The sequence below is a fragment of the Branchiostoma floridae genome, chromosome 3 (assembly GCF_000003815.2).
Source record: "Branchiostoma floridae strain S238N-H82 chromosome 3, Bfl_VNyyK, whole genome shotgun sequence".
Classification (NCBI taxonomy): Eukaryota; Metazoa; Chordata; class Leptocardii; order Amphioxiformes; family Branchiostomatidae; genus Branchiostoma; species Branchiostoma floridae.
In genome coordinates this window covers 21,094,590-21,115,163 of record NC_049981.1, presented here as the reverse complement: position 1 = coordinate 21,115,163, position 20,574 = coordinate 21,094,590, and the positions used below count along the sequence as shown (strand labels likewise).

The following is a 20,574-nucleotide window of genomic DNA, read 5'->3' as shown; positions in this document are numbered from 1 at the left end:
CGTAAGGGTTGACGAAAAAATCGCGGCTCGCAGCTCGTAACGTAAGGTGGAAAAACTTGGTTGCGTGTGTCTTGTTAAGAAGGACCACCCGTGCTAATGCCGTTAGGTAAGGTTTGCTTGAGACTCGGTGTCCCTCTTGTGTCAGGATGGCGTGTGTCCCTTGTTAGGCTGTGGAGGGTTTTGGACGATGGGTTGATGGAAAATGTGTATACTGTCCCAGCCCAGACAACATGAAATTCAAGTAAAAAAAAAAACCTCCCTGATTGGCATGTAAGGTGGATTGTGTTGCAAAAATCGGTGAATTCCCTTGGGTGCAATATCATTCTACGTTAGGTCTTCTGTTAGGTTTGGAAATGCCCCATGTTTCACAATGTCCAATTTCTTGCCATGTATAATCACAGTTTGTAGACATCATCTGACATGTTTATTTGATGCACTGATGTTGCAACTTCTCTCACTGAGCCTTGATATTTAATGCTAAAGGGAAGACTTAGCTTACTATGTAAAGAAATGGCAGGGATATCTACTTTTTGTATTGTCCAAATATTACGTAGCATAGCTTTAGGGGCTGAAAATGACCTCCAACCAAATTAGTAAACTGACGCCCCCCTCCCACGGGCAAATCATTTGGCTTCGAAAACGGTGATAATATTTCACTCACCCGTCTTTGTTGGAGGCTCAAACATTCAGCTGATCGTCTGGCAGCTTGAAGAAGTTGTCGGCTAGCTACAGCTACCAGACTCAAGTTCACAGACATGATTTTGCACTGTTTGTCCTAGACACAGTCAGTCGGCCGTGCACACACGTTTTCACAACCTTCTTCTGTCATAGGTCACCTGTCAATGAGGGCACCTAGCGGTTAAGATTATTTTTGCACCATCTTGACGGCGATTTCGTACAATAATAAATGAATTAATACCTTTGTTGTACATAATGTTATATAAGCACTGCACTGGATAATGACAGCATTTGTGAGAGATCGCTTTTGATCCACTCTTACATGTCTTACGGACTCCGATTACACTAACGTTACCTTCGTTGACCCGAGTGGTATCACCCAATGACCCAAAGCAAAACATCTAAGATCATCTAAACGCGATATCATTTTGCAAGTAGCAAATAAGATAGCTGCCATACAATTTGCCTGATTTTGTGTATTTACATATACTTATGTATGGATAATGTATGTATCACGTGTTATAATATTTCTCCATGTTTGATTTGTAATAACGTTACATAAAATACGAATTTTATACATGTTGTTGCGGTTTAGTGACCCCAGACAAACGCGGAAGTGGCAGAAAAACGCAACAGTTCCGGACTAGTTCTTATATTTTCGGTAAATATGAAGAGCTCTAGGTGTATTAAGATGCATTTTTAACATATAACGATAGAGTAGGATCCCATGCTATTGAAAATAGTTAACATTTTCGTTGAGCTTATTTGTATTTACTTTCAAGGGCTCGCTAAACTCTAAAATCGCATGCGTAATCTTGGCCCGCGCGCTAGCTGGCAAAAAATTATTTCGTTCACCCAAAAAAAATTATCCTTGGTTCACCAAAACCATATTTGATATGGTATATTTTTCTGGTAGTTGCAGCATATGCGCTAACGTTACCTTTGTTGTAGACATGGTAGAGTTGCTGTTAACCCCAGAGCCGAAGGCCGTGTAACGTTATATTGTAACTTTCGAGATAGTTATGTAATTGAGTTTTTGGCAAATCTCAATCTCAAGGAAAGAGAGACTTTGAGACTTTATTAGAAAATCCATTAGTGACGTGCCCTAGAGAGGACAGAAGAGATTCAGGAGCTATAATACGGCCGGATACCAGGCTAAATAGTCTTACGTTAGTACTTACGCAAGTCACGCATCTCTCTTGGGTGCCAAACATTTTCTCACCACACAAGCTCAGCGAGGACCACTATTGGCCTGGCAATAATTACTTTGCTGCCGTACAGAATCTCTGTCCGCCGGTCCTGGCAACAGGTCTGGTTTCCATGGGAGTGCAAAAGGGCTTACCCACTTTCGAAATATGACATTGTTATGCAATTCTAAACGATGGTTGAGCCGAGACTGTTTTCGTCAAATGTGCGAGAGGCTTTTTTTTTTATCGTTTGCTGGCATCATTTCTTATCGTAGTTGTTTCTAAGGGCTTATTTCTTTCGCAAAATATACTTATAGAGCGAGGCTATTGACACACCCAGTGTGTCAATAGCCGATAGCCTGTTTAGGCTATTGGCACACTGAGTGTGTCGATAGCCTGTTAGGCTATTGACACACCCAGTGATAGAAACCACTAAAATGAAGAAATCTTACGATTATATTTGACAATCAACACTCTGAAAAATACAAATGGCATCCTGTGTCCATTATCAACCCAAAATACGATCTTTTTCACGTGTTTACGGCACAATTTTAAACATCGGAATCTGCTATCATATAGGGTGCTAGTTTTACTGTCACCGCATGTGATCATGGCAGCTATGTTGGATCGGTTAGGAACACGTTTTCAGCTGTGTTTACCGACGAATTCCTGCCATATTGGAGAATTTTCGGCCTCAAAACTTATATCACTAAGGAAGTGAAGTTATAGTTGTTGTTTTACCTCCATTATTTTTAATGTGAAAGAAATATTCTTCCGAGTCGCTGCCGATAGCGCCGGAACCACACGGCCGAAAATTATGACATGTTTTGTGGTCAGTGTTATTTTTGGTTTATATTGTTAACAGAAACTTTAAAAGTTGTTTATATATAAAATATTCTTATATCAAATGGATGTTTAAAAAGGGACAAGAAAAATTGAAAAAAAAAAAATTAAAAAAAACTCCGGCGCGGACTCGAACCGGGTCGGAGCTGGTATCATGAATTCCCGGGTCAACGCTCTATCCACTACGCTACGTCATACATACACGAAGAAGGCTGTATTATTAGGTATCCAGATGTAGGCCATAACTTGAATACGTCCGTTCATTCCAAGATCCAAAGATTCCAATGTCTAATCTTCCGAACAATGTCTAATCAACTATTGCTTGTGTAAAATATTGCCGGAAAGGCATGTTACAAGCTCTGATTGGCTGACTGGCATCTCGGTGTGTCAATAGCCTGTTTGGCTATTGGCACACTGAGTGTGTCAATAGCCACAGCGATACTTATATTATTATATTTGCATGTTCATCTATATGACATTGCTGTATGTTGTACCTTCTTGACAACCTACTTTTTGTCACACACAAGTTCGAGGGTGGACTCCAACATGGAACCATGACGTCCCTTCCAGTTCGTCCTGAGGACCTTTGGCTTCCCGCCAGCCTGACGCGGACCTACAAGTCCAAGGTGCACGGCGAGGACCTCCTACGGGGTCTGAACGCGCTCCGCGCCGAGGACAGCCTGTGCGATGTCACGCTGACTGCCGAGCGTAGGAGTTTCCACGTGCACCGGGTGGTGATGGCTGCGCTCACGGACTACTTCCGTGCCATGTTCGCTGGACGACTGAGGGAGAGTCGAGAAGACTGCATAGAACTGCTAGGGGTCAGTAGTGAGAAGCAATCCAATACTTTCATTAAGATTAAGATTTTAAAACACTACCTAAAAACAAGGACGTGATATAATATAACGTCCTTGCTAAAATGCAGTTCAATGCAACACTAACCTGGGTGCCATCCTATTTCTACTGGGGCTTTATGGTAGGAAGTGTAAGGAGCCCTGGTAGAAATAGGATGGTACCCAGGGTAGTGCAGCACAGGACTATACTTTGCATAGCCAACACACTCTGCAATATACATATATAGTAGAAAACAGATTTTTTCTGTATCTGAATCTATCTATCTCAAATATCCGCCCCCCTCCCCATCCAGGTGACAGCGGTAGGCCTGCACCATGTGATTGAGTATGCGTACACGGCGCAGGTGCGCATCACACCTGACAACGTACTGGACGTGCTGGAGGCAGCCAACCATCTACAGGTCAGCTGCTGAAAACTTTTTAGGCCATATTGATTGGGTTATATGGGTGACGGACTGGTGCATTATGGTCGAGTAGGTAGAGCATTCGCCTTGCATTCGGTAGGTTGTGAGTTTGATCCTCGGCCAAGTCATACCAAAGACTGGTACTACATGCTGCTTTCTCTGCTTAGCACTCAGCATTCTGGAAACAGTATGCATATATACGTTTTCAGAAATTTCTACTTGGTCTTCATTAAAAATCATCTAATGATGGCGTGCGAGGAGAGTCAGGAATTTTTCCCATTATAATACCTGCTAGAATTCAGCTCATTCAATACTGGCACCATTTGGTAAACTTACCTGAGGACTCTTTGCTTCGCGATGCGTACAACACTGTACTTACTGATAATCAAGACTGGATTAATCATGTTAAAGACATTCCCTGTTACCATGGCTTTGGACACATATGGATGAAACATGAGGCTTATAATGTAGATTATATTGTCAACCAACTACGCCTCCGGCTACAAGATACATATATACAAAAGTGGTTTAATTCTATTGAAAACAATTCACAACTGTCTTTCCTTAGCAAGTCAAAAGAATGTTATGAACAAGAAACATACCTTTATGATATAAATAATTTTGAAATTTGAAAAGCCATTACTTAGTTAAGAATCAGTAGCCATAAATTCAATATTGAAACAGGCAGATATGTACAATGTAGCCCCTGACCAAAGGTTCTGTCCTTTTTGTCCAAAGCATATTGAGGATGAATTTCACTTTTTAATGGAATGTTCTAGATACGCTATTTTACGTAATGAACTATTCACATTTCTCGAATACAGTACAGCAGATTTCAAGAGACTCCATGCTACAGACAGATTTTTATATATCTTTGGATGCCACAACTCCCATAATGCTTTGCTATTAGAAAGAGTAATGAAAATCATGTATAGCCCAACTCGATTGTAACACTATATCAAAGACTTGTGTTAGCCCTTCTTGTTATGTTAATTAGGATATTAAGTCTTATTCTATACACCTATTTTGTACTTTGTGTAACAGTCGTTGCCATACATTGTACCATGTACAAATGTCGAGCAATAAAAGTTCTTCTATATAGAATTTGAACACACACCACTACCAGTGGACTAGCCCCCTGCTGTAGTCATTGCCCAAAGCTATATGGCCAAGAGCTACTGAAATGTAGAAGTGTATTATCATGTACAAAAAATATGCTTATGAGTAATTTCTTTTGCTTTTATTTTTTATGATTTTTATTTCATTCCTTTTGTTCCTGCAAACTGCCCAAGACCAGAACTGCTCCATAACTATATACGAGGGGCGTGCAATTAGTAATGGTCCTGACCCATTTCCCATAGCAGGAGATTAATGAAACTTGGCACAGTTATTAGTCTTTCTCTTCATAGGAATCACCCAGAGTTATGCATTTCTCCCATCGTTTGATGCAGCTCTGGACACCGATTTTGTAGGACACCCCAGGTTGGTCCTCCAACTGATGCCTCATCAATGGCACAAGAGGGACGACCAGGTCTGGGAGCTGTTTCCACAGACTTCCAGCCACGTTTGAATTCAGGATGCCAGCGTTTTACAAGGTCATATGATGGGGCATCATCACCATAAGTTTCATTTATTTCATCAAAAGTCTTCTTTGGTGTGCGTCCTTTCAAATACAAAAACCGGATCACTGCGCGACACTCAACTGGTTCCATTTCACACCTGGTCCATTTCGCACCTGACTAAGTTCAAACACCAGTAAATCAGAAACCACAATTAGTTCAGAGCTGTCTTTTGCAACATAACCCATAGAGATATGAATTATTACACATACAAAATTTCATTTAGATCAGACAACTGGAAGTGGGTCAGGACCATTACTTATTGCACGCCCCTCGTATAGTATAAGCAAATTGCTTCATTGCTCAATTTCCAACACCAATATGTAGGTGAGGTCGCTGATTGACGTGTGCTGTAACTACCTCCGGGAGGGACTGGAGCTGAAGAACCATCGCGCCATGCTGTCCATCGCCGACACGTTCGGCCTCACCCACCTCCGAGTCTCCGTGGATACCCACATCGTCAAGAACTTCCGGCTGTTCACGGAAGAACCGGAATTCATGGAGCTGGACTACATGAAGCTGTGCTCCTTCCTGGCGAGGGACGATCTGGAAGGTTGTTGGGAACTCTCTCTGTTTGACGTGGCGGCGCAGTGGCTACTGAACAAGCCAGGACGGCTGCAGTATGCACGGCAGGTGTGTTTGCTTGGTCAATGCTAGACATATTCTTTGTTGGTAGCCTCAAAGCCTAGCTAAGGTTGTAGGGGCAGTGGGTTGTTATCCACTATATGTTGAGGGCAGGGTATTGGGATGTGGAACCCAAGCCTCTTCAGATATTTTTTTTGCAATCTGCATGTACATGTACATGCACAGCACATGTTTACTAATTTTGCCCAGTTTTGTAAGAATTACAGTATGTATAATGGTTGAAAACTTTTTGCGCCTAATGCACCTGTGGATGTCTTTGCAAAAGTAACTTCATCAGGTTGATAGATCATAAGACATAGGCTAAGATGAGATTAACTGGTTGTGTAAAAATGTCCTGTGGATGTCCTCCATATGAACAAATCAACATGGCCTTACTAACAGTGCCACTGTGTCCAGGTGATGGCCTGTATCAGGTTTCCCCTGATCAGAGAAGACCTCCTGAAGGAAGTGGTGGAGTCACAGTACGACTTCATGAAGACAGACCCCACCTGTGAGCCTCTACTGGAGGAGGCACGGCAGTACCACAGGTGAGTCTCAGTACGGCTTCATGCAGTACCACAGGTGAGTCTCAGTACGACTTCATGCAGTACCACAGGTGAGTCTCAGTACGACTTCATGCAGTTCCACAGGTGAGTCTCAGTACGACTTCATGAAGACAGACCCCACCTGCGAGCCCCTGCTTCAGGAGGCACGGCAGTACCACAGGTGCTTCAGGAGGCACGGCAGTACCACAGGTGGATAAGCGACTCTTTTTACACCGCTGTTGCTTTATTTCCACCGTTTGGGGGACCGTCTGTCTTCTTCCTCAGGCAATTCCGACTGGTTGCACTGCAATTATAGGCGTCACTGCTTCCAGATGTTGTCACAATTTACGTGAAGTGTCTACATAATATTATACAGTTATACTGTCATTCAGTGACTCACCAACCTATTGTAGCACAGGTGCTTCATCTTTCTTTTTCAACAAAAAATTCATAATTATGCAGTCAACCTTACCCAAGAAGACCACTTGATGAGCATGAAATCTGGTCTATATGGATATGATTTGTAATGCTTGCAGTCTATGTCAAAATCATCTCTGAGTGAGACTCGGAACTTCTTGAACTCCTTGTTCTTTCACAGTAATGTCCTGATGCAGCCAGCCCTGCAGACTGCTCGCACACGGATCAGGAACACAAAGGAACACATGCTGGTGGTGGGCGGGGAGGGCGACTTGGGGGTCATGGACAGCGTTCTCGAAGTAGTCATGGAAGCCAAGGTGATGCGCTGGGATCGTCCCGCTTTACCCAAAGCCATGGCGTACCACAGGGTCGCGTCCTTGGACAACTTTGCTTACGTCGTTGGCGGACAGAACGCGGTGAACCACCCGGTTGATCTCGGACGTTCGGGAATCGGCGACGTTTTCAGATTCGACCCGAGGAGAAACGAATGGACACAGGTGTCGTCGCTAACTGAACTCCGGACCGATTTTGCCCTGGTGGAAGCCCGCGGGTACCTGTACGCAATCGGAGGTCGAAACGAGACGGAAAACTGTCTGTCGTCTGTAGAACGTTACAACCCCAAACAGAACCTCTGGTCAAGGGTGGAGGATTTACCGGAGGCACTCCATGGACATGCAGGGTGTAAACTTGGAGGGAACATCTACATCTCAGGTGGATTCTCTTTGGAGCTCATGATGAGGATAAGCAAGGTCTACAGGTATATGGCTTTATTCTAAAATCAAGTTTGTAGAGCTTGATGTTACCATACAGATAAAAGTTGGCTCATAGTGATAGCTGGCCAGCTCTTAAAGTGTAGTAGCATTGGCTAGTTGGGTGACCTTGGCTGCCTGTATTGTCAGCCGACGAATAAATGAAAAAAATCTTTCATCCCAAGTCAACTCAAACTTCCCAAAGATAAAAGGTAAAACACTCATGCTCACCGGGTAATGCTTTTTCATAAGTAGCCACATGTAGTGTTAGTGATACCCCTACACTTCTTGTTAAGTGTGTTGGGTTCTTTTACACACAAAGGTTTGACAGCAGAATGTTGCAGGGTTCCATCCAATGTCCTGTAATCTTTTAAAACAGTTTTTCTTTCACAGGTATGAAATTGACAGCGACTCTTGGCACGAAGAAACCGGCATGGTAACCAGGCGAGCGTGGCACAACATGGCAGCGGTCGGAAACAAAATCTTTGTCCTGGGTGGGAACGAGAAAAATATCAACGGAGAGCAGATCGACCTGAAGCTGGTGGAGTGCTACAACCCCTCCTCACGACAGTGGGCAGTGATGGCCAACATGCCTGTTCCACAGGTGGGTTATTTTTTTTTCATAACTGGTAAACCTGTTGTTGCTGTTGTTGTTCTTTAACATCTGTTGTTTTGCTAGACGTGGTTTTTTGGTGCTGGATAGCACATGGTGCATCAAGAGCTAAATACCAAGTAATTCTAGGAGAGTATCTGTGAGTACTCTTTATGTACTGGCCATGTACATCTTGGATCGAGATTGGACATAGGAATTTGAGTAAGTCCACCCCATTTTGCCATGTCTGTTGGCAGTTGGTGTTAGTTTTGGTGGACTATTATCCAGAGTAAGGCCTTTACACCAATTTAGGCAGTAAGTCTATCTTCATTCCTCCCTGAGTAAGTCCATTATCAGACCATTGGACTTACTGTGGGTGAAAAGAGGACTATGGTCCATGGTAAGCCGTTCATAAGTGCCAGGTTTGCAATGGTTAAATACCTTTCCTTTTTTCCAGAGCGAGTGTTCATGTCTGGTGTTGGAGGAGAAGATCTACGTGCTGGGTGGGTACCGCTGGGACACACAGCAGTTCCTGTCCGTCATCAGCCAGTTCGACCCCGCCAGGAACGAGTGGCGGATCTGTAACCACGGCCTTCCCGAGCCGCTGTCCGGAGTCGGCTGCTGCACCATGGTGTTCGAGAAACGCTGGTGGCAAGAGAGTCAGGAGGTCTCGGACTGACAAACTGCCGATCCTAATTTGAAATTTCATCTATCTGTGTTGTCTCCAGGATAAAAATGCCTTTAAAAGATGTCAAAAAATGGCTGGAGCCTATCCTCTGCTTGGAGAGTAGTACTAAGGAGCACCAGGTTCTAACTTGAAATTTCATCTGTGTTGGTAGAAGTCATTCATTCTGGAACCAGTTGAACAATTTTTGTGTTGGATACGGGTATTGCAGTTCAGCTTGTTTCTGAATGAATGATCCTGACTTAATGCCAGGAACGAGTGGCGGATCTGCAACCACGGCCTTCCCGAGCCGCTGTCCGGAGTCGGCTGCTGCACCATGGTACCATGGAACCAGGAGGTCTCGGACTAATGAACGCCCGGTCCTTACTTGAAATTTCATCTGGAACAAGTTGAATCCAAACATTGACACAAATTGACTGATCAGCTCCTGGACTCTTTGTCAATGTAAGTCCAACCTGTTTCAGAATGAATGAATCAGGAGGTCTCGGACTGACAAACACCCAATCCTAACTTGAAATTTCATCTATCTGTGTTGGTAGAAGTCATTCTGGAACAAGTTGAACAATTTTTGTGTTGGATACACAGTATTTCAGTTCAACTTGTTTCAACAGAATGAACAATCCTGACTGTACGCCAGGAACGAGTGGCGGATCTGCAACTAAGGCCTTCCCGAGCCGCTGTCGGGAGTCGGCTGCTGTACCATGGTGTTCGAGAAAAGCTGGTGGCAAGAGAACCAGGAAGTCTTGGACTAATGAATGCTAGCCTCCTTCGCAGGCTTTTTATTTTGCATTACTACATTATGACAGAGGTGAATGGAGCTATAGGATTAGTCTATTTAATATGTATGTATATATATTTGTTTTATTTGTGTCATTCTTTATTTGGTTCTTCAAAATCAATGGACAAAGCTCCAATATAGTAAAAAGAAAATACAAAAATATACTATATTATGTGATAAACCTGCTGAAATTTTTTGGGAAACATATTTATGAATGAGTATATACTAGGGTTGCTGTCTCTTTTTACAATGTTTTTTTTTAATGAAAGAATGGTGGGAATAGTTTTAACAATTGACACCTAGGTGTGATTGCCAATGCAAAAATCAGGACTGAAATTTCAATGCAATATATAAGCCAAGTCACAAAAAAGGCAACAGAATGATTGTAGTGCTGCTATACTCCACAAGTCTGTAAATATTTTATTGACTGAATAAAAGGTGAATCAAAGATGTGTATAAACGATATGTATTTTCAATGGTATTTTATTCACTTAATCTCTATCAGAACCAATCTATCTGTCATGGGAAAGGTACAACTACTTCAACATTCTATCATTTTACTTTAGAATTTTGAATTGCACACACAGCTCGCCTGCGTCTTATACAATATACCCTGGGAGAAGCTCGGCTAAAACGGACAGAGGTTTCCATCGTAATTTGGGACCGTGGCCTGATCTAACCAGCTGTCGGCCAATCAGAGAATTGTCTAAATGTTGTCTTAAGGTAAAATTGATTCTATTTTATGTCTTATTCTCTCCAGCGATATGTGAATCCTTGTAGAGAATAAGAACTCCATACGGACCTCATACGGGCTTTAATATGTGTGAGCCCGCCGTAAGAGACTTGTGTCTATCTGTTCACCATGGTGTCTTCGGACGTTTGGCCAGCCACTCCTTTATGCCCGGGTACGTTTTGATGCGTTCCGCAAGTGCGGCCAACTTTGGATAAGGACCGAGAACGTCCGGTTTCTCTGCGGTGATGTCGTCAGACAGGGACAGGAAAAACACGTCTGCGTGGGTCAGCTGGGGAAAGAAATAGTATTTTTTTTAGTTGTTAGATATTTTACCATAGAAATGTTATCTATCTTGGAGAGGTTTATCTATCTTGCTGTAGAAAACTAGCAATCTATGGTTGTCATCAGCATGACTGATCCACTACTTCGGATCAGTGACTGCAGGTGGTTAACAGGGTACAGTGTCCCAGGCGTCTTCGACCCCTACCAAAGTCACGTGGCCGTAAGGTCACGTGTCAACAGTAGTGGGTCAGCCTTCCCGAAGAAGGCTGTAGCTGTGACCCTAAGTTCAAACAATTGCAGACTACGAGGGTTGTTAAAAAAGTAATATCACCGTGATTAGAAAAGTGAAACATGTACAGTCAAATCAGTCTACAAGTGACCACCTCTACATATGGACCACCTGGACATAATATTCTCATTGGCCCAAGCATTAAGAATACTGTCTGGAGTTACCACCTGTCCACAGAGACCAGGTTTTCATTTATTCTATCTATTCCAGACAGAGGTTCTTATTATTACATTGTTAAAAAGCAAACAAGCATACAATTTCCTGATTGATCACGGGTAGGTTTGATTGTAGTTTGTCAGCTACATATTAGTCTCTGGCCCAACTACAGCATATCATATATAAAATCACACACTGAACTTCGGGTAGGAAAAGCTACATAAAGGCTGTTGTGCCTCACCCCATCGCCGACAAAGAAGCCGTCTCCACCGTTATTCGCCACAAGCAGCTTCTCAAAGTAACCCAGGAACTCTGGCAGCGTGGTGTCATAGAATGTCTTCTTCTTTTCTGCCTAAAGTCAGAAAGAAAAATACTAAAATTGAGAACGGGGTGACAAAACACAGATAACACGGATTGCAAAGCTAACCATCAGTGAATAATTTCATCAGTATTTAAGTACTGAAATCTTTACGAGTCGTCGTTTCGGGGACCGTCTGTCACGTAGTGCAATGCTTCTTGTTCGTCCGTCCGTATCAACGATGACCAATGACATCACGTTGTCCCTACATACACTGGGAGCCAGACAGGACCGGGTAGCTAGCAAGGTCTGTTAGCAAGTTTTGTTCGGGGAGCCAATGCAGTCAGCCCGACAATCTCACATGAGCACTCGGGGGGAGTTTAAGCCCGATCCCGGATGGCCTCCAGGGTATCCCTACAGGATTGCTAAACTTTATTATAACATTAAGGTGTACTCATTTATCTGTTATCAATCTTGAATAAGGCGACAGCGATCGTTGAAATTTTGATTTGTGTACACCGTAGTGATGGAAGAGAGTTAAGCATTGTACTATGATTACTACCAACACAGATGAGCTCCAATGAGCAATCTTACAACATGTCCGAGCTGAGCTGCTACCTTGGGATCGAACTAAGGCCCACAGTGAGATCCATGGAATTGGATTCAGATGGTTAAGCAGCGGGGTTTCGTAACCGCTAGGCCACAGAGATATGCAGACAGGAAAGTTGAAACATGCAAAGTTTATTTTCGAGTCGATCTCTGACTTACCTTCTTCGCCTCGTCCGGCTCGTACCAGACATAGTCCGCCATTTTGTTCACCATGTCCCCGAACCCGTCCACCATCATGTCGGCCCGGGCCTGCTCCATGTTCGTCTTTCCCGCCAGTCCTGCATCAAATACAGGGAATATATATACCGTTTATTGCAACAGCATTTTCGCGAAAAAATGCAGAATGTTTTCCCCGTAGGCTTTTGTCATGCTACTCGCGCACAATTGTAGAATTTCAGGTCTAGAGGTAGGATTCTTTATCTATATACTAGCGACTATACTACACTATATATATAGAAGGACGCCAAGCCAGGTTTGATTGCGCTCGTAAGTGTCGTGTTGTATGTCTTGCTATGCTGATACTTGAACACCCAATACACACAATGCTAACTACAATATACCAGGCTAGATACAATGGTCTATACAAGGTCTACAGAATGGTCTAGTTACAATTACAGTTACACAGATACAGCTATTCTACAATGTTACTACAGTGGAGCTACAAGATGCGTGACTACTGACCTTAACCCATGGCTGCAACTGAGACAGTTTGAATCTTGCCCCACGCTTAACTATTCTCAACAGCTAGTCTACTATTGGCTGCTATTTCCAGTCTGTTCTTAATATGGTTTGATCACATGGTCTACTTCTAAATATGGGCTGAACCTCCTTACATAACTAACTTCACATATGGTTTGGATTTATCCTACTAGCACAGTACTCTATCTATCCTCACTGTTACACAATACCATGATTGCCCTATAGTATTAAATTAATCCATATTGAAGTTTTCAACTGTCAGTCAACACAACAAATTGCTGACCTCGAATTTTGGCAATATGGATTATTCCAGCACAGATGAGCTTTCATGCTGCTAATTGCCCTATAGTATTGTGTTCGAGTAAATAAATGAGTAAGTCTAATTTTTGTGTCGGAAACTGCAGTTCAACTTTTATCAAGATTATACAACAAAGAACAGAGACAGGGTAAAATCATTAAGACATATGTAACATTTACATCAGAATCTTTACATTGTCTTATAGTGGGTTTTAGAGGCAGTATTCAAAGCTACACATTGATCGCTATGGGTTCGCTTAAAAGGCTGGGCTGTCTACCAGGCCAGGCTACCTGGCCTGTCTACCTGGCCTGGCTATCACGTCAGGCTGCTCAGATCCCCCCATTCATAGCCCCATCATATGGCACTCAGCCAAAATAGCTGATTGACAGGCATAGTAATTGCTAATCTCAAACCCTGCCAGTGACCTGATGCTGGCCTGTCCACCACTGGCTGGGTCCTTTGGGAATGTGTCTCAGGGAGGCCTTGCTTGCAGCGTGTCAGGAACACAAGTACCAGTACTGTGTGGGTGTATGTTTGTGGGTGTGAATGTGTGTGTGTTTGTGTGTAAGAATGGGCTTGCCAGCAACAGAAATTCGTTTCTTTATTGAACGTCTGTCTTCTAGAACAGAAACTATCTCAGCTTATGCAACAAGAAGGAAGTCAGCATATCACTGTAAAGCTGAACTTGTACTGACCAAGGGGGTATCATTACATGTACCTCCTTGTTCTCTATGCTAGTATGCCATGTTGACATATACAATCTCGGTAGTCACATAGCCTTTTTGAGGCTGTGGATTGTTAGCCACTGTACACTTTTTGGCGACGCCTCAGGGGCGAGCCTAATGTTTATAGTGTGCGACCGTTTGACAGGAATTCTAGGAATTCCGCAGGCATGCGAGGAATTTTTCTACGGGTATTCCCTAGGGAATTTGTTTTTGTGTGTGACCTTTAGTCTGTCTTGGGTATGGCGTATAATACGATGACGTGACCGATGTTATAAACCAGGAATTCATGTGTTAGATACTCGTTTCACCATCAAGTATACAGCACATTACATTTTTTAACAAATTACCCGATATTATGTATCGTTAGGGGAGAAAAGTGGGTCAGTCATATTTTTGGCTTGACCATTCGGCGTAATGATGTCGTGTATGTATGAGGATTGTTTTGTTTCGTTTGAAGGTTTTTATTTCATATCTTTCTGTTATATCATTTTGTATGGTTGTGTGACTCTTGATTCTTCCCTTTTTTTCATATTGCTGTGATGTTCATTTGGTTCCCAAACCATCGCGACAAAGGGGTGTACTTGTCAGTCGATTCTTCCTGTAACCTGGGGGTTGTCATGCCGGCGTTCATCTGTGGGGACAGATTGTGAGAGAGGATTGATATGAAGAATTTTTTGCAATAGTGATACTAACTTAGCAACTTTTGTATGTCTGGAGTTGTTGTATGTCTGGAGTTGTTGTATGTCTGGAGTGTTGTTTTCTGTTAGTTACAGGCAGTCGAAAGTGATGTAAGGCATCAAAGTAATTCAGATATAATTTATAGCAAAAGTGATACATATTGAATTACAACGCTTATATTGTCATGTCAAGTCAAAGTCCTTCCCGCTCCATGGTGCATAGGGCGGCGCCCATGTTCTTGCAGTAACCCTGGGCCAAACAACTGCAATTACTACAGCAGGGGGCCAGGACACTGGTTGTGGTGTGTGTTCAAATTTCATACTCTTTCCCGAATGCTGAGTGCTAAGCTGAGAAATTAGCACGACCATTTAACACGTCATACCATATTCGGCCGGGGATCGAACTTACCACGTACCGAATGCATGGCGAACACTTTTCCCACTCGTCTCATTGCACCGGCGATAACGCTTGTGTAGACAGACCACAATACTCGGGATGCTAACGTGTCGTTACTTTGACCGATGAGGTCTATTTCTCTTATAACCAAAGGGCACAAAAGTGCATTATCATTTACCTTTTGGTGTAGCCCGAGTTTTGAAACATTAAAGAAGTTACAGAAATAAAATGTACCGCCGTGAATAAGAAATAATGACACAACATATCCTTTCTCGGCTTGGCTTCGCACGAACGAAGGCACATCAAAATATCAATATACACGTCGGCCTAAAAGCCACAAGCGACGGCTATCGGGTCTAAAATGCAGTGCACTGTTACGTCGGGTGGCGTAAACCAGTATACAGAATATTTCGTCCAACAAACAAGTAAAACGGCTGCATTTGCAAGAGATATCCAACTTCTACGTGTGGAAGGGAGGTAAAGGTGATTGGAAAAGCATCCTGTATACAACGGCTATACCATCACTAGCCTGTAATAAGACAGAATGAAATAAGTCACAGGTACGCTCACCGCTATTAAACTGCTCGGTGGACAAGCTACCCGCTAAGGCCACAGCATGTTAATTTTGTCGGTCACTTGAAGAAGAGGCTGACTCAGATACGATAGATGCCGTATAGTTCATTCGGACCAGATGTTGATGTTACTAGGTAGCTAGCCTATTTTAGGAATAGAATATGTGACTAGACCATATATGTAGCATCGACCAATAATTCCCACGTCGATCCAACTTACATTCTGAAAATTACGTAAAGATTTGTAAGATTAAACACAGATACGTCATGCATTTACTGATGGTTAATGAGGGATTTCCGAACCGCGATTTTTATAACGTATCAACAGAAGTGTATCGACGTAACGGACGCGTGCCATTTTCCCGTTTGGAACGTCATAACTAGTAAACAGAAAGGCCAAAAACACGCATTTGAGCCTGTAACGGACTAGGAACAGTTAAGTGGAACAGTGATGGTACGCCACTCGTGACATTTCCTACCTGGGCCCGGTCGGGCTGTTTAAAGAAACAAAAAAAGTTTGTGCCGATAAATATGCACAAGGCATGCTTTTGAATCATTTTTGGTCCGTTTTGGGGTTTTTTTTCTGTCTTTCCTATCGTACTTTTCGTTCACCAAAGGTCCCCGACCGGGCCCCTTTGTGGAATTATGTAACGTTGGCCTTATCGGGAAAATGTTTGATATCTCTGTAATCATTTTCATATGTAGAACGAATCGTATGTTAGCCTATAACAAATCTTTGGAGCGTTTGCTCACCTGCAACCTTAACGATCATACTACCGAGGGAAAACAACGGCAGCAATGTTTCTGTTGAAAGAGTATTTTTCTTTATGTTCAAAATTGTTTTCTACTGTAGTGCTACGTCGGTTGAACCCATTTCCAGATTTTTTCCTGAATCTTTGCAGGCTGTAGTGTCAAGGCCAATGTCACCGGATGAATCTAATTAAAGCAACTGTCAATCCCTAGTGGTATGAACACTGATACAGCGTTTCTTTACGTCCAGTTGCTAGAATAAATGATCCAGTAGTCCCTAACTGTTGATAAAAATCTGCAAAACTACAACATCCCCATGAATTAATTGCGAATACATTTTTTATATAAAACATTGTTAAGTTCGGTACGTCCAAACTGTTCGGTTACTTTTTAGAACGGCCCATATTTACGTTTAACTGCACATCTGGCCGAAAACCGCCAGAAGTATAGAAAGACCTTGTGAACTAGTCTGACTGCCCCTACGGCCACCAGCTACCACATGTTTGTCTTCGAGGGGTTTTCGAGGACGAAATTCGCTAAGTTCTTATAGCGCTCAACCACGCTCCTTTTGGCCCCGACCCGGATGGCTTTCTCCTGCAGGCGCAGCAGTCCCGTGGAGTTTTGCGGGGTAGCGGTGAACGAGGGGGTCCAGGCACGCCTCCTTCGCCTTGTCCAGCTCTCGCTGAAGTGAGTTCTCCTAAAGAGAAAATTAAATGAAAACAACGTCAGGTTTATTTTTCAACTGCTCCAATTTTCCGCTCGCTGCCGCAATCATTTGGGCCTGGCGGTTCTGGCTGACACATGTTACCAAACCCGGGACGGTAGGGAGCCTTTGTCGGCACTCGACTGTGACGTGGTGGAATGTTATGATCGATTAGGGAATAATGAAGACTTGTTTCATGCTGTGAGAGCACGTTGCTGACACCCCGGTTTGTCTCTCGCTAGGCCTGGATGTAATTAGAAGCCCGGTGCGATAACTGTCTTCTCACGATTAGAAAATAAAGCCACCTGGGCGAAGCTAAAAACGTTTGGATTTGAAAAAGGCGAGAATACACTGAATACAGTCACCCTCTTTTAACCTGTGCTTAGAAATCTGCACAAGCTAATCAAGAGGTGGGGGAAACCGAACTGGGGTAGGTTAATTTTTGGACGGAAAAAACAGAGAAACTAATGGTTTTCTCGCAAGCGGGGAGAAACGACGTCGTTTTGTTGGTGCTGGTGGGGGAAGCCAAACTTTCCTGTGTTGTATTTGTGGGTGAAGTTTTCAACTTAGGTCGCACTATGTACCAAGTCAGCGAATAGGTTCGTACTTATAAAATCGACTGGGGGATAACTAATACGTGTTTCATTCGTTTCGTGTCAAGCCATGCATAGGTCCTTTCTCACACGCCGGGAACAACTCATGTCTTTCATGTCCGTCATAGTTACCAACTTCAAATCCGATCAGCTAAGGAAACAAACTCGTTTCCTCCGTTTCTGCGGGGATACAACGTCAACCCGCCCGTTCAGGAAAAAATGTTGTTTTTCCGGTTCTGTGGGGTGATGTAACTTGAACTCGCCCATCCTAGCAAACAAAGTGTCGTTTCTTCCTGTCTGTGGGGAGATACAACTTCAACCCGCCCGTCCAGGAAATACAATGCCGTTTTTCCGTTTCTGCGGGGAGATGCAACGTCATGCAACTTCAACCCGCTCGTCCAGGAATCAAAATGTTGTCTTTTCCTTCCTGCGGGGAGATACAACTTCGACCCGCCTGCCTATACTAGGAAAACAAAGTGTTGTGTCAACGTTTTTGCGGAGGCTACCACTTAAACCTGTCCTGCCAGCACTATACCGCATTGTTTCGTTCGTGTCCGCGGTTGGCCCTTACATCAAGTACTTAATACATCTTTCAAAACCCAGGTGTACGAAAAAAAACATTCCGGAAAAACCGTACTAACCTCGAGATCGCTCTCGCTACCGGAGCTTGAGTCCTCCTCCAGTGGGGCTGGCTTTGCCTTTTTGGCTGGCGGAGGGAGGCCGGACGAACTGGTGGCGTCGGGTCTCTTGGGGCGGTTCGTCGGTGGGGTCCAGAGGTTTGCGACCGCCTGGGCTGCGGTTTTGCCGGCCTTAGATGATCGGATCGGCTGCCTGGGTGCCGCGGCATCGTTGGCTGCCATGATCAAGAAGTGCGCCAAGCGGACGATCGTCTCGTGTGCCTTGAGGTCCTTTCCCGTCATGTCTAGGAGGAAACCGGAGTTCTCTCCCGTGAGGGTCTCCAGCCGCTCCGCCAGCTCGTCGTCGCTGAGGCTTCGGGGCGGCACGTCGGCTTCGAATCTAGCAAGGAGAGCCTCCTCCAGGAGGGGAGCCTCTCCCCGCACCGCTTTAACAACATCTAACAAATTCTGCCCCACAAGGGTGGCATCTCCGCGCAGGACGGGTGGAGCCGGAGCGCTCATAGTGAGGTCCGTGCCAGTCCAGTTTGCGACACGGAGTGAGCCCACATGTAAGGTTTGTTGCATCTAACCCGCTCATCGCGCGAGACTTAGAAATGGTGAATCCATATGGTCTTAGTTACAGGGAAGTCATCACGCGATGTCACCGCGTGACACGAGCGGCACCCAGTAAGGCCACAGTAAGTACATTTTGTGGGTGACATACCTGCAGACTCCAAATTTTATACGATAAAAAAACAAGATGAGTAAAAAACAAGATGCCTAAATTTTCAAAATGGATATAAAAACCTTGTAACAACAATATTGTAGTGACAAACGATGGTCACCTATCACTTTGAGCCAACAAGTCTTTTATTCCTGAATTTCAAGCAGGCACAGTGCGCAAAGTGCCTTTATAATAGCCAACATGTAGGTAGCCTGGATACCATACCCCAACCTCAAATATCTTTCGTGATACTTGAGATCGGGCTGGGGTTTGGATACCAGGCTAACATATAGGCTACCACAGTCACACAGGTGTTACCTCTACAACTACGAACCAAGTTTCACTTCTACAACTTCACTCATGACTACCTTAGGAGTGTCACTTCTACAAGTACAATCAAGGCTACAAAGAGGACATATTTTCTATTTCAGTATTTTCTCGTCATTGAAACATGTCTTGAGGAGAAAGATGTCTTCCATAAAATCTACTTACTGTTACCTAATCTTAGGTGAGGCGAAATGGTCAACACATGTTATTCAATTAAAAGAACCAATACATCTCCTCATTGGGTTAAGTTTATGAAACTCGAGTAAGATCTTCAAAACTCCTCAAAGTTAAGGGATATGTTACGGTCACATTACCCTGAACCGGGCGGTCGGGCAGCTCTCGGGAACGAATTAAAAGTATTATATAAAGGTCTGAAAACACGCAAACTGTAAAGAAAATAAGTCATGACCATAATTTGTGAATTGATAGACAGCTATATTTTTAGTTTTTGTTTCCGGCAACATTCCGACAGTATCTACCATTTGGGGGGTCTTTCACTCTAGTAACAAGAGGTCGAACTCGAAATTTTAGACGCATACCTTCTTCTAATACTCTCATCTTGTGTCATTGGGTAGGTTTCGAACTCTGTTAATCTGAAACAGAGTTTGAACTCAATCGCAAATTTCAGCTGAAGCTTTTCTTCATAGCTATAATAGTGATGTTTTGGGCGCATGCGCAAAACAATTAATTAGCTGCTCGAACTTTCACCCATGTGTAGCAAGTCTGTTATTACGTTGAGCGGCCCAGGGGGTCACGTGGTGAGAGCACGTGACCATGGGCGCGCCCTGACGTCAGCTAGGCCACGCCCCGCAGCGCTCGCGTTAGCTCCGCCTCCAATTGAAGTAATATAAGGCGCGGTACGTGCTAGTTAGGCTAGGAGCAGACCCAGGGACAAGGACATCCGCACCTTCCGCCGCCGTAGTTTAGTTAACCGGGTTAGTTAGTATCATCCGCCGCAACTCTGTCCAGGTATCGTATCTTGTATTAGTTGTAGTATTATATCATCACATTCGTTCACTTGCATAAACTGTAGTATACAATCGGTCGTAGTAATAAAGATCACATCAAACTGTACACTGAACCCTGGTCCTTCGCTATTTGTGAGAGTGTTATAGCATAGACGCGTCATACTGACGTATAGATAAATGCC

The 20,574-nt window shown here is 43.7% G+C and overlaps 4 protein-coding genes across 5 annotated transcripts in view; 1 reads left to right on the top strand and 3 right to left on the bottom strand.

The window, feature by feature from the left end:
• LOC118410999 (39S ribosomal protein L9, mitochondrial-like) overlaps positions 1-836 on the bottom strand; it is a 9,691-nt gene extending 8,855 nt beyond the window's left edge. Inside the window, exon 1 of the mRNA XM_035812992.1 lies at positions 662-836. Within this exon, the coding sequence (XP_035668885.1) occupies positions 662-757 (96 nt within the window). The 5' untranslated portion in view covers positions 758-836. The remainder of the gene's footprint in view (positions 1-661) is intronic.
• Positions 837-1,268: 432 nt separating this feature from the next.
• LOC118410996 (kelch-like protein 13) lies at positions 1,269-10,427 on the top strand. 2 transcript variants are annotated; one of them, XM_035812986.1, is made up of 8 exons: positions 1,269-1,339; positions 3,236-3,529; positions 3,856-3,963; positions 5,913-6,218; positions 6,627-6,757; positions 7,353-7,928; positions 8,314-8,524; positions 8,970-10,427. In XM_035812986.1, the coding sequence occupies exons 2-8, from the start codon at positions 3,263-3,265 to the stop codon at positions 9,189-9,191; spliced, it is 1,821 nt and encodes a 606-aa protein (XP_035668879.1). In that variant the 5' UTR covers positions 1,269-1,339; positions 3,236-3,262; the 3' UTR covers positions 9,192-10,427. The 2 variants fall into 2 exon arrangements, with proteins under 2 accessions (XP_035668879.1, XP_035668880.1); XM_035812987.1 differs by lacking the exon at positions 1,269-1,339 and adding an exon at positions 1,783-1,987.
• Positions 10,380-20,574, bottom strand: part of LOC118411000 (hematopoietic prostaglandin D synthase-like) — a 51,483-nt gene continuing 41,288 nt past the window's right edge. Inside the window, exons 3-5 of the mRNA XM_035812993.1 lie at positions 12,502-12,620; positions 11,677-11,787; positions 10,380-10,997 (exon numbers count right to left, since the gene is read on the bottom strand). Of these exons, the coding sequence (XP_035668886.1) occupies positions 10,833-10,997; positions 11,677-11,787; positions 12,502-12,620 (395 nt within the window). The 3' untranslated portion in view covers positions 10,380-10,832. The remainder of the gene's footprint in view (positions 10,998-11,676; positions 11,788-12,501; positions 12,621-20,574) is intronic.
• Positions 16,279-20,548, bottom strand: LOC118410998. The gene is made up of 2 exons (XM_035812991.1): positions 18,398-20,548; positions 16,279-17,157 (listed from the first exon to the last, which is right to left on the bottom strand). The coding sequence occupies exons 1-2, from the start codon at positions 18,956-18,958 to the stop codon at positions 17,014-17,016; spliced, it is 705 nt and encodes a 234-aa protein (XP_035668884.1). The 5' UTR covers positions 18,959-20,548; the 3' UTR covers positions 16,279-17,013.